Source organism: Penicillium manginii (assembly GCF_028828005.1).
Source record: "Penicillium manginii strain IBT 31320 chromosome Unknown utg000008l:1.0-3226943.0:1.0-3228205.0, whole genome shotgun sequence".
NCBI classification, from domain to species: domain Eukaryota; kingdom Fungi; phylum Ascomycota; class Eurotiomycetes; order Eurotiales; family Aspergillaceae; genus Penicillium; species Penicillium manginii.
Genome location: NW_026643109.1, coordinates 1,619,226 through 1,631,368, shown reverse-complemented (window position 1 = coordinate 1,631,368; position 12,143 = coordinate 1,619,226). Strand labels below are relative to the sequence as shown.

Below are 12,143 nucleotides of genomic sequence, written 5' to 3'. Positions count from 1 at the left end.
ACCACATCAACAAGATCATATCATGCATATGCATATACTAGCAGTACATTACAGAGACCACAGTACAGAGATACTACTCAGGCACTACTAAGGCACAGTTACCAGAAATAGATTCGTACTTGCATCGCTACATTGCTTCGTACACGTATCAGAGGGAAATTTTGAATTTGCAAGTCGTTTGTTTTTTGTCATTCCGCTTTGCTTCCCTATATGCAAGTAGGCGAAATTAAAAAGGAATTCTCCCGGACACCCGAACCCAAGCGTCATTCTTTACTCCTCAACAATGTTGCCCTTCTCCGACACGTACAGACCGTCAAGGAACTGGAGGGGGAAAGTTAGTATATTGCGCGGAAATGAGATAGCGGGGGCGGTGGTATTCAGCGAATGCGATTGCGATTGCAACTTGCATTTGCATTTGCACTTGCAATCAATCGCAATGACAGCCACTGAAACCGGAGCTAATCTGGTTACTCACCTTACGGATATCCTTGTTGCGAACACGGCAGATCTGCTGGATGTCGGCGGCACTCTGGGAGACACCCTCCAGGGAGTTACCGGAGAGCTGGAGCTCATCCTTAACGTTGGGGGAGGGGAAGATCTCAACACCGGGCTGGGCAGTGATGCGGCGGACGTACTTCTCACCGAGGAAGTTACGGATCTCAACCTCAGCGCGGTCGGTCTCGGGGTTCTTCTCGACGTTGACGTTGATGGGGAAATGGGCGTAGACGTAACGCATCTTGTACAGGAAGCCGCGGGTAACACCGATGATCAGGTTGTTGATGAGAGTGCGGACGGTACGGAGGGTAGCGACACCCTTGCGGGCACCGTGGTGCAGCTCGATGGAGATGACCTTCTCCTCGGGGCGGCCGAAGGTGACGGCGATGTGGGAGAGGTCCTTCACGAGCTTGCCGCGGGGGCCCTCGACAGTGACAACACGCGAACGAATGTCAACCTTGACTGTAGGGAGAAACAAAAATTAGACATCATCTCAGGTCAAGGTGGAATATAGCAAGCAAAAGATTAAAAAAAAAAAATCGCCAATGCCTCCAGACGAGTCGGAGAAGAGCACTCTGGTGTTTCGCCGTTCTCGTCTGATCCCCCTCTTGCAGAAACGGTATTTCGTAGTCGACCTGGTCCTCCTCGTGCATGTCGATATCCAAGTCCACAAACGTCCACAATTGTCTATCCAGTGCGACCACGCATATACCGTCTCTCGTTGGCGATCGGAAAGGAAAAAAGTCGTAGCTCACCATTGTCCGGAATGGGCAGCCGTTCCTCGGAGTGAATGTACCGCATCTTGACTGCGTGGGTGTTGTTGGCCGAGGGGGTTGAATTGTCGATGTCAAGAGGATAAAAACCGCTGGAGGAGTTTAGTGGACCATCTGCGAATTTGCACCAAAGTCACGGGATTGTGCGCCGGGTCGCTTACGGCCAGATCTGGTTAGCGCGTAGGGTTCTTATCGTTATCATCAGGTGACATGGGGCAACCCGGTGACGGAATGGCTTGGCATGTATGTTTGGTTTGTTCGGGTCACGTGAGTTTGTATACATACAGTGCAATTAACTATACTGGGACGCTATGTACACAGAACAGAACACAACGCTAGATGATGCTCACTTCACTGTTCACAACTGACCCTCCGCTGGCGGCGGCGGAGGCGGCAAATGCCTCACATCAGTAACCCACTTCCCACCCATGGTTCGTAGCGTCGAGACCAGCTCATCACTATGATCCAAAGCAGCAATATCATCACCACCCCCAATGCTCTTCCCATTAACAAGGACATTCGGCACCGTCCTTCGTCCAGTATCATGCGCCAACAATTCCTGCAATTTCGGTCCAATCGGGTGCTGATCCAACTCGACAACAAACGGCTTCGGCGAAATAGCGTATCGCTCCAGCAGAATCGTCTTGGCCTTTTTGCTGTAGGGACAGTACGATTTCGAAAAGATGATTACTAGATAGTAGAGACGAGGTTAGTCTACCCACCCGCAAGGGGCCGTGGAAACCGGCAGGGAATAACATACTCGGAGACCGCTTCAGAATATCATTCAGTTCACTCTTCGCTTCCGTATGATCAACAACGGCCTCCTCAGTCTCGGCTTGCGCACCACCCTGCACCGCACCCTGCACAACACCCTGATCCTTCATCTTAGGCACAGTCATCTTCGTCCGCCCCGCAATGGGAATCTCCTCCATCTCGCCCTCCTCGCTGCTGCTGCTGCTGCCACCACTTTTCCCCTTCGCGACCGGCACAGCGGGACGCTCTGTATCCGCATCTGCATCCGCATTCGCGCCGGGGCGCACGATGGGTTGCTGTGGCTTCGCATTCTTAGCATCTTCCTTCGCGCGCATGGCGTTGAGGGTTGTTTTGTAGAAATCTTGGTTTTGGATCGCGCTTGCTTCGCCCTGGGATGGGTTAGTTTTGGCGTGGTGCGAGGTGATGATTCTCCCTTGAACTGGGAGGATTGGGAGGAGGGGAAGGGAGACTGTACTGAGTAGTAGAAGAACAAAAAGACGATTGCCACGACGGCGACTAGCGCTACGCGGACGCGCCGTTGGGATGGCATCGTGGGGGCTGTGGGTTTCGATGTCGATGTCGTCGGTTCTCGTCTTCGCGGTGTGTAGATGTGGTGCTGGGCTGGTGTGCTGGCCAGAAGAACTGGTGTTGGCAGGATGATAGATGGACTGGAACTCCCTCGGTCCGCAGCGACGCGAAGGTACAACGTGACGCCAAGAAATCCGCTCGAGCTTAACGCGGCTTGGCTAGTTGTATAGTAATTCCAGCAGGGAGAGAATAGTACTTTTATACCAGTAAATATACTATATACTAGTATTGTATTATGTACCCTGACAGACTTGGGTATGTCCAAAATAGATATTCATGCGAGGCTGGACCCTGTTCTGTTTTAAATTCGCCAGTGCTTCCGTCAGGAGAAGTGGGGAAGGGTTTTTATCGGCCATCCCTGGTGGCTTGGCATTGAGCTTGTGGATTCCAAGGTTGATTACTCTACAGATACAAATTCAAGTTGGTATGCAGTTACCATATACTTAGTAGTACCTAGGTGCCTTGAATGATACTAGTAGCTAACATTTCTAGACTCTGCCCAGTTCCCTCCAGGGCTCTGACTCGGAGTGGGGACATGCCACCTGGATGTAAAAGTGGAGGTGGTTAGTATTATAAAGGTGACCCTCTCGATGTCTCAGAAATATATCTCGTCTGTGGAGGTCCATACCTAGGTACTAAAAGTACTTAGGTACCTACCGTGACCTAGGTAGGTAGTAGGCTAGGTAGTACCCAAGGCCAAATTACTCCAACTTCCGCAAAAATATTATTAAATATCATTAGATTAGACGCTGACATTGGGTATTATGCTAAATAACAGTATTTTGTCCGAGTCTCTCTCCACATGATAATGAATCAGAACATCCATAGACGGGGCGTACATCGGTCAATATTAGGTTTATGCAGGGGTGTGTCGGGCTGTTTGTATGTATGTGTAGATCTTGTAGGGGTCAGGTCAGGGTAGAGTAAATAGCGCGAGGGAAGAGGAAGAACGGGGTCAAGGCTTCAACCACAATCCAGTTATGGCTGATCTTCAAGGAAGGAATGAGGTGAAGGGGATTATGAGAGGGACCGCCAGGATCGAGCCGGGGGCATCACTCGCGCTGCTTATAATGCTTATAAGAGTTGCCTCTGTTTTTGTTGGGTAAGTCGCCAACAGGTCAATGAATGGCCGCGGCCACGGCAGAATCAGGTCTGGATAGAAAGGCCCGGTCGCGCGGCGTGACTCGCAGTCGCTCTCCGCCGGCCCTGAACGATAGTCGTCCAATCTTCCCACTCCTTAGCGATCTCAGTCAAGACACTGCCCATCACCGAAGCAGAAGCCATCAAGCCGTGTCCCTCGCCTTCGAGAATGCGCACCTCACAGCGACGCATGGTCTTGCCCAGCCACTGGACATTATCCACCGGCACGCGGGTATCTTTACTACCGTGTTGAATCACGACAGACCGAGTGATATCCACATACCGGAACCCAATCGTCTGGCGGCGCTCCAGGCAGATCAACAGGTCAACAGCCGGGTTCGCATTCGTAGTAGCGAGCTCCCAGATCCGGTGTGTAAGCCGGGTGTCATAGTCTTGCTGGCGTTCAAGCTCCTCTTCCGGGGACTTGGCGCGCGAGCCAAGAGTGGCGTCGCTCTTCCTGGATGAGGCGAGGTGGGCGGGAGTTGAGTATGACCTCGTAGCTCCTGGTCTGCCGAGTGGTGCGGGATCCTCTGACTGGCTCTGAGACGCTGTTATGATATTGGGAATCATGGGCACGGGTGGGATTTCCGCGTTGCCCGCTGCCTCTTTGGCTTCTTTGGCTGCCTTGCGCTTTGAGCGCTTGGGTGATTTTGGAAGACTGGTCGTGATGCTGGCACTGGTCGCACTCATGAAGCTTGTGTTGGCGACTTTCAAGAGGGAGGTTGGGAGGGCTCGGAGGATTCGTTGGGAGTAAGGAACTGCGTTGGTGGGAGCGGGCTCCTTCTGAGATCCGATGGTAGACAGTTGGGATGGAGGAATCCATGGCGCTAGAAGGTGAATGCGGCCACGGATATGTTGGGGGATTCGAAGGGCCGTGGCAAGGGCGTAGATCGCTCCGGCTGAGTGGGCGAGGATGGAGAATTTGGTTACTCGGAGATAGTTGCACACAATGGCAACGTCATCTAGTACTAGGTTAGCAACTAAACACTCCTGATCTCTCCCGAGAAGAAAAAAAAAGGCTCGAACTCACCAGGCCAGCTGAGGGGAGTACTTGGCTCATCAACTCCATGTGGTTCACTTTCACCAACGCCCGGGCGATCGAGAGTAACTAGACGCAGGTTCAAAGTCCGGGCCAACTCGTCGTAAAATGCCATCAGGTACCGGGTGAGACCCATTCCGAGACAACATAGCACAACGTGACCTTTAGGGTTGCCAACCTCCGAGAATGCGATAGAACGGCCAGTAGTCGGGTGAGGCACTCGCTGCGTCAACTTGGGAGAAAAGGTATAATCATCAACGGCTAGATCGATGGAGTCGGCACTGGAAGGCCGCTCGTTATTGAAAGAAGGACGATGGGTGGACGTCGGGCCCGACGGCGTGCGGCGATGACCTTTGGTGGGGGTGATGGGCTCCAGTGATCGCCTATATCGTTTGTCGTGCTCGGACTGTTCATATGGAATCTTGGACATTTGTGGAGAGAAATTGGTGGGTTTTGAGGACAGTGGGGCCCCGGTTTTACCTGTGCGGTTCTTCCCTGTCATAATCGAGGGAGATGGCGCGCTGTCATTGACCAGTCGGTCGGATTTGACTCCATTTTGAACTGCACGTTCCTGGTCGAGATGGCTGGTGCTGCGAGAGATCTCCACTGGCTTTGTGGGTGCAGATTTGCCAGGGGTATCGTCGGACTCCAGCTCGGTCTTGATCCTCTGTTGCTGGTCCTTTAGCTGCTGTATCCTCTTGGTCACTTGCTCCGCGTCATTGCTCGAGCCCGGTAGCCCATTCTCTGCACTGGATGATTCCTTGCTGGCATTAGACGGATATCGACTGTGGCGGGCGGACCTTCGTGGCTTCGAGCCTGAGGATTGGCTGTGTCGATGTCGAAGAGAAGAATCGCGGGTGGGGATAATCCGGCCACTTCCAATACCGCCGGGGTTGTTATTATCAGGGGTGCTTGGGATCGACTGTAGGTCTCGAGAAGTGCCATCACTCGGCTCTTCCTTGAGCCCGTTTAGGCCCGCCTCCTCGGCCACATCCGCCATGGAATGCATGGATCTCAAGCTCGCTCTGCTCCGAGGAATATTGTGGCGCAGGGTATCGTTCAGGCTATTTGTCTTGCGCAAACGGTCGCACGATGAGTCTCTGTCACTCCCGAATTCCCGTGAAGCCTTCTTCAACAGTCCGAACTGAGCAAACGACCCCTTTAAACTTTTACGCCCCGCGGAGCTATTGGATGCAATGCTAACAGCCGTGGACAGGCGGGGGCCCGGTTCGGTGCTGATGGTGCCAAAGGCAGTGTCTTCGTGGGTTGTCCGGACGGAGGTGTAGGAGTCTCGTGAGGCCGGACGGTTGGCGGAGGGTTCGTTCTGTTTGAAAGATTTAAATCTCGGCGAACGCGGGGATTTTGGAGATTTTGGCGAGGGCGGCGCTCTGGCCATGCGGATGACAGGGGCTGAAGCAGCATCATCCGGGTGCAAGAACGGGTTGTTGTCGTGGGGAGATTCCTCAAGCGGAGCGAAGGAGCCCAAGTTCACGCCGAGGCCATAACCATGACCATGACCATACTGTTTGGAAGGAGGAACAGAGAAACACGGCGCAGTGTGAGGCACTTCGGGCAAGCCAGGATCGGAGTCCTTGGAGTCCTTGGAGTCAATGCGCGGCACGTTATCGAAATGCGAATTGAGCGGGACGGAGATGGTTGACAATGAGGAGATTAGCGACGAGATGACTTCGGGCGAGGTTGGATCGGCACTGGTGCCCTTTGCGCGGCCAGGGAGAGACTTGCGACGGCGACGACGGTTGAGCAGGGCCGATTCGGCGGGTTTAGGCGCGGGTGCACCTTCGTTTAGATGCATGGCGTTCAATAGTTTTAGGGCCTAGGGATATGATAGCACCTAGTATTTGATAACACCTAGTGTTTCTTTCCAACCAGGATCGGGATCAACCAGATATGCAGGGTGGTGGGTAGGACAGGCGCATGATCTGTAAGATGAGAGGAGAATGGACGGTCGGATGGTCCTGCGAGGTCTCGAAGCGATGCCCCTTGCGGATGGTGGAGGGGGTGGGCGGTTGGTGGTGGTTGGTGGTGGTGATAAGGAGGGGGTATACTTGAAAATCTGGAACAGAAGGAGTGAAAGGAGTGAAAGGAGTGAATAAGGTAAAGAGTGTGTCCCAAAGGGCAGTATGTAATAACCTGGAGGATTGTTCAGGAGGATCCCAAGTTTTCCATGCGATCTGGGGGGGGTTTTAGCGTTTGCGCCTTCAGCTCCACTAGAATGGATCCTAATTTCCCATTTCCTCATTCCCACTCGTTTGTGATTATCCTAAACGGGAAGGGCGGATAGCGATCATGGGTTCAAGTTCATGATATTTGGTATATTTAGGTAGGAGGAGTGGTGCAAGGTACTTGGATAATACTTGCGGTGTATGTTAGTTATAGTTATACTACTAGTACTATATACTTTTAAGTATTATACTATCATCCACGTGGACTGCAGAATGCAGAATGCACGATCGGCGATCTCGGAGATGACCAGATACTAGTAGTCTTGATATTGAGTACCTAGGTATACTCTGATAGTATATAGGTACTACTAGTATATTAAAAACTAATATTCATGACATTCAAGTTATCTCTGAGGATTTTACCTAGGTACCTAGGTATGCAGTTGGGTGGAGCCCTGGAGTGCTGAAATACCCAACCTTGAGCAGCATGAACTGAACTATATATTCCCTAAGCTTAGGTGATCCGTACCTAGGTACTTCAAAGGATACACACCTGGGCACCCAAGTTTGTCCGAGTCCGAGTCACCTGGACTGACGGGGCTTGGAGTAGTATGTCTATTTGTGAGCCATGAGAAAACTTGCACTCCTCATCTATACCTACCTAGGTAGGCAGGCATGTTCTAGTCATATCTAATTCTAGCATTTTATATTTCCCATAATCACCTGGCATTGTCGATTGTTTACGCGACTGACCGCCCGGCAGAATGTCGCCGATGCTGGCAGCTTGGCACCGCATTGCTCCGTACACGCAACCACTTTCCCCCACATTTCCCTTACACTCCTCAGTTCCCTTCAGATCAGCTCGGCTTAGCTTAGATCAGACCAGACCATTCATCAACCATAGACCACACCCTGCTAGTTTTCCGAAAAGAAATGCGGTGATTCAGCTTTCCAACCCAATTACCTCGTCCGCAATGGACGCCTATCCAGACGACTACGTCAATCACAACCTCCCTTTGGTCCTGCTTTCAGGACTCGAAGTAGGACCAGAGGAGGCCAATGAATCGGTTTCCGAATACCCCTTGCTAGCTGAGCGGGGTCACCATATCTTCTCTGACTTCCCTCCGCTGAGCGGGGCTGTTGCGGAGGAGTTGCGGCGAGTTCTGCTCGCCGAGGATGGCTCACATATGCCCTGGAAGGCGGGCCAGAGTCAGAGCTCCAATGGAAATCAATCTGCTCCACGCATTGGATACAAAGTCAAAAGCACTGGTCGGGTAGGTCTTCATCTCGGGGAGCCCTTGGAGATACGGACTCTGCTAACATCATGTCACTCCGCTAGTCTTATAAACTCCCACCGCGCAAAGCCGACCCTCCGCAAACTTCCTCCCCCGCTAGCCCCACGGTCGATTCCGAGTCCAATGTCTCCGCGTCAGGAATACCTTATGTCCTTCACTCACCCATCTCATCGCTGTCCCCCGGGTCGCCTACCTTCCCCGATGGCCTGCTCACTCCATTGTGGGTGACGAAGCACCAGGATCTTGTTCCTGCAGCGGTGCTCAACTTCTTCCCTTTCTCGCTGGACCCAAACATGAACTCGCTGCGCGATAACCAGCTGAAGATCGAAATTAATAGTTTGAAGAAGGATTGGGCAGCTTCAGAATACAAGACGCGATTTGTGGCTGTTTTGATCTCCGAAGAGGGCGACGGAGGCTACGACGGCGAAATTGATGACCGAGTGGCCGGCATTCGACGAGCGACAAATCTGGACCAAAAATCCATTTTTGTGATCCCACCGGATGCCACGACAGCGGAATTGAAGGACTTCGTGAGCTCATTATTTTCCCTGCTACAACCAACTGTTGTGGAGTACTACCGGGATCTGTCAAAGCATGCTCGGCGGAAGCGTAATAGGAGTACGATTCCACCCCCGACTGCACCTCCGACCACCGGAACTTCTCAGACGCTCTCGCTACAAGGATGGAATGTTCGTTACGAATTCAAACTTGGTATATTGGCCGAGTTTCGCCAAGAAATGGATGCAGCCTGCCGGAATTACGAGAGTGCATATGAAACATTATTCGGCCAAGAAGTGTTTGAAAACATCGCGGGCTGGGATGCCCGCTTCAACGATGCACGGCTGTTGGGGGATGCGCTTGCTATTCGCATCATCCGCTGTCTCCTTTGGACGGGTCAGACTACTGCTGCGACTCGCTTTTGGGCTGACCACAGGATACAGACCAAAGGCATCGTCAACCGAAGGGGGAAGGGTAGCAAGAATTATGGATGGGAGGCCTGGGAAGCACGGTGGTCAATGATGATGGCCCAGCTTATCCGCCGAGCAAGCTCATCTCTCCACATCCCAGAAACTGCCATCGACCCGGCGCAGGCGCCATCGATATTCAGTGTCCCCGAAAAGTCCATTCCAAATCCTGAACGAGTCAACCCATGGGAACAACTACACCACGAAGGCTATTGGCTGTACCGCTCAGCCAAGCATACCATAATTCGGCGAACTCTTGCCGGTCAGATTCCTGACGAAGATCGGCTGCCACCTGGTCAATCTTCTGTTTCTCAAATTGGGAATAAATCCTACATGTACGATACATACCTCGCACCAACTCCGAATCAAGAATACCCTCAACCTGGAGAAATCGGATTCGACCACTCAAGTTTAATACTAAGCACGTTGAGAGCGGCGCTTGAGGAGTTCGCCAAACGACACCAAACTCGCAAAGTGGAGAGTTTGAGCCTCGAGATCGCGCAGGAATACATTCGAATCGGCTCATGGGATGAAGCCTACAAGGCTCTACAACCACACTGGGCGACACTCACCTGGCGTCGATCTGGCTGGTGGCAACTGATGGAAGTCTTTGGCTGGGCTCTCAGAGAAAGCGCTTTGAAAATTCAAGACCAAGAGACGGTTTTGAAGGTGGACTGGGAACTTCTAAACAATTGTGAGTGACGACTGCGGGGTTTAGGTTGACAGCGAAGTACTAACTTGAGATTTTCAAGCATTCCCATCGAGACCTGCATGGCACTATGATATCCATAAGAGCCTCGAGAGCTTTCCCTTGGAGAAACCTAAGCCATCAGTCGTGCTCCGGGCCGAGGATGTCATGACTAGCCGTGAGTATAACAAAGGCTTGCCCATGGCGAATGCATTTGCTAATTCCACCAAGTTACCGCGTCTCTTGTCTTTGAGAAATCGGAAGGCAACGTTGGCGAGCCTTTACAAGCCCAGTTGATTATTTCATCCTGCGCCCAGTCCAAATCAGCACCAATAAAGCTCTCCGAGGTCAAACTTGTTTTTGAAGGATGTCTCCGACCAGTAAAAATCCAATCCGACAATAATGAAGACTCTGACACAACGACCCAATGCTGTATCTCATCATTATCCCCCCGAGAACCCAGCAACCCGGGCAGCTCATCTCTTCAATCTCCAACCGGTGCCCTGGCCACGCTCATTGGAATAGCAGATCTGACTATTGGGCCATCGCAGACCAAGGTTTTCAATCTGACTTGCATTCCACGTGAGGCTGGAGATGCTCAAGTCGCTTCCATAGCGATGCACCTCGAGGAGGATAAATTTGACCTTGCATACGTGATCACAGATAACACTGAGCGCCAGTCTTATTGGTGGCAAGAAACCAAGAAGGGAGCATCGCGCAAAAGGATTGGCAAAGATCGAGACACCGGACGATGCAAAATCATGCCTAAACCGCCCAAGATTCGTATCTCGACCCCCAATCTGCGAACCACATATTATACCAATGAGCGGGTGATATTGAATATCGGGATTCACAACGAGGAAGATGAGGGCGCCGAGGTATCAGCCGAGATCAGACTCTTTGGTGCTCCGGAATCTACAGCGAAGCTTGAATGGTCCGACACAGACGGCAGCACCGAACCAATAGAGTCGGGCACCAGCACCCCTACTGAAGGTGTTTCTCACTTTATTAAGCGGACTGTTGGTTTACTGGATCGTGGTATGAACAAGGAGCTTTCCGTTGTGCTGGCCGATACCCAGGACGCCGCGAAGTTTTCTCTGGAGGTTTCAACCATCTACCACCTGGTCTCCGATGTCCAAACACCCATCATAAAGACAATCACGGTGGAGCTCTCGTTCGTCCGACCCTTCGAAGCTAATTACGACTTTCTCCCTCACATCCACACCCTTCCCTGGCCAGACTTCTTCTCCGTCAGCGACGAATTGGCAGGTGAGATTGGATCGAAACCAAGTGGCTTGATTCAAAAATGGTGCCTCAACTCTAAAGTGGTCTCTTTCGCTCTGGAACCTCTCGTGATTGAAAAGATGGCTCTGAAACTCCTGGACCTAAGCATTGGTGCCGTTTGTGACATCGAACCGGAAGTTCTCGTCAGTGCAGAGGCGCCCCATATTTCTCCCGAAGAGCTGCGCGAGTCCAATTTTTTCCTCGACATCCAGAAACAACTTCTTGGTGACCGCCGACCCACATCTCTCAGCTTTGTGTTGGAGATCACCTGGCGCCGGATCTCATCCGAAGGTGTAGAGGAGTCCGCCAACACCACCACCACCACAACAACCAGTGTCCTCGAGATACCTCGATTCGTCGTTCCAATGGGCGAACCGAGAATCCTGGCCTCGTCGTCGCCTTCGACTAAGCTGCCTGGCCTGATTCATCTGGAATACACGCTTGAGAATCCATCCACGCACTTCTTGACCTTTAACTTGATGATGGAAGCGAGTGAATACTTCGCCTTTAGTGGTCCTAAGACAACTGTCATCCAACTGGTCCCGCTAAGCAGACATACCGTGAGGTATAACATCCTGGCGGCGAAGCGTGGACTTTGGATTCAACCGCAATTGGTGGTTGTTGATACATACTTCAATAAGACATTGCGGGTGCTCCCCACTGGTGAGATGCGGGCTGATAAGAAGGGGGTTCTGGTTTGGGTTGATGCGGATGACTAGAACGGTTTCTTCTTCCCCACCATATATATTGTTGAATATCATGAGAAATGTACTTAATTGGCAACTGGTTTCTTTCCCCTATACTCAATTAAATTAAACTACATGAAGATCCACCAGGAACAGTGCCAGGGTGGGCTGCCCTTGGCTAGTCACGTGGCAACCCTTATCGCAGCTCCGGAGCTTCGTCACTTCCCCGTGGAGGTTTGTTCTGCCGCTTCTCT

General features: G+C 51.9%; 4 protein-coding genes across 4 annotated transcripts; 1 reads left to right on the top strand and 3 right to left on the bottom strand.

Annotated features, from left to right (window-relative positions):
- Window positions 1-270: 270 nt before the first annotated feature.
- Window positions 271-1,296, bottom strand: N7533_011261 (60S ribosomal protein uL6; the record flags this gene model as incomplete). Its single annotated transcript, XM_057107911.1, has 3 exons — window positions 271-321; window positions 476-957; window positions 1,251-1,296. The coding sequence occupies 3 exons, from the start codon at window positions 1,294-1,296 to the stop codon at window positions 271-273; spliced, it is 579 nt and encodes a 192-aa protein (XP_056955289.1).
- Window positions 1,297-1,626: 330 nt separating this feature from the next.
- On the bottom strand, window positions 1,627-2,356 carry N7533_011260 (glutaredoxin; the record flags this gene model as incomplete). Its single annotated transcript, XM_057107910.1, has 2 exons — window positions 1,627-1,958; window positions 2,029-2,356. The coding sequence occupies 2 exons, from the start codon at window positions 2,354-2,356 to the stop codon at window positions 1,627-1,629; spliced, it is 660 nt and encodes a 219-aa protein (XP_056955288.1).
- A 1,399-nt stretch (window positions 2,357-3,755) lies between these two features.
- Window positions 3,756-6,601, bottom strand: N7533_011259 (alpha/beta fold hydrolase; the record flags this gene model as incomplete). The annotated part of the gene is made up of 2 exons (XM_057107909.1): window positions 3,756-4,711; window positions 4,780-6,601. 2 exons carry the CDS (start codon window positions 6,599-6,601, stop codon window positions 3,756-3,758), a joined length of 2,778 nt encoding a protein of 925 aa, XP_056955287.1.
- A 1,344-nt stretch (window positions 6,602-7,945) lies between these two features.
- N7533_011258 (uncharacterized protein) lies at window positions 7,946-11,922 on the top strand (the record flags this gene model as incomplete). Its single annotated transcript, XM_057107908.1, has 4 exons — window positions 7,946-8,245; window positions 8,311-9,925; window positions 9,984-10,097; window positions 10,151-11,922. The coding sequence occupies 4 exons, from the start codon at window positions 7,946-7,948 to the stop codon at window positions 11,920-11,922; spliced, it is 3,801 nt and encodes a 1,266-aa protein (XP_056955286.1).
- Window positions 11,923-12,143: the final 221 nt, after the last annotated feature.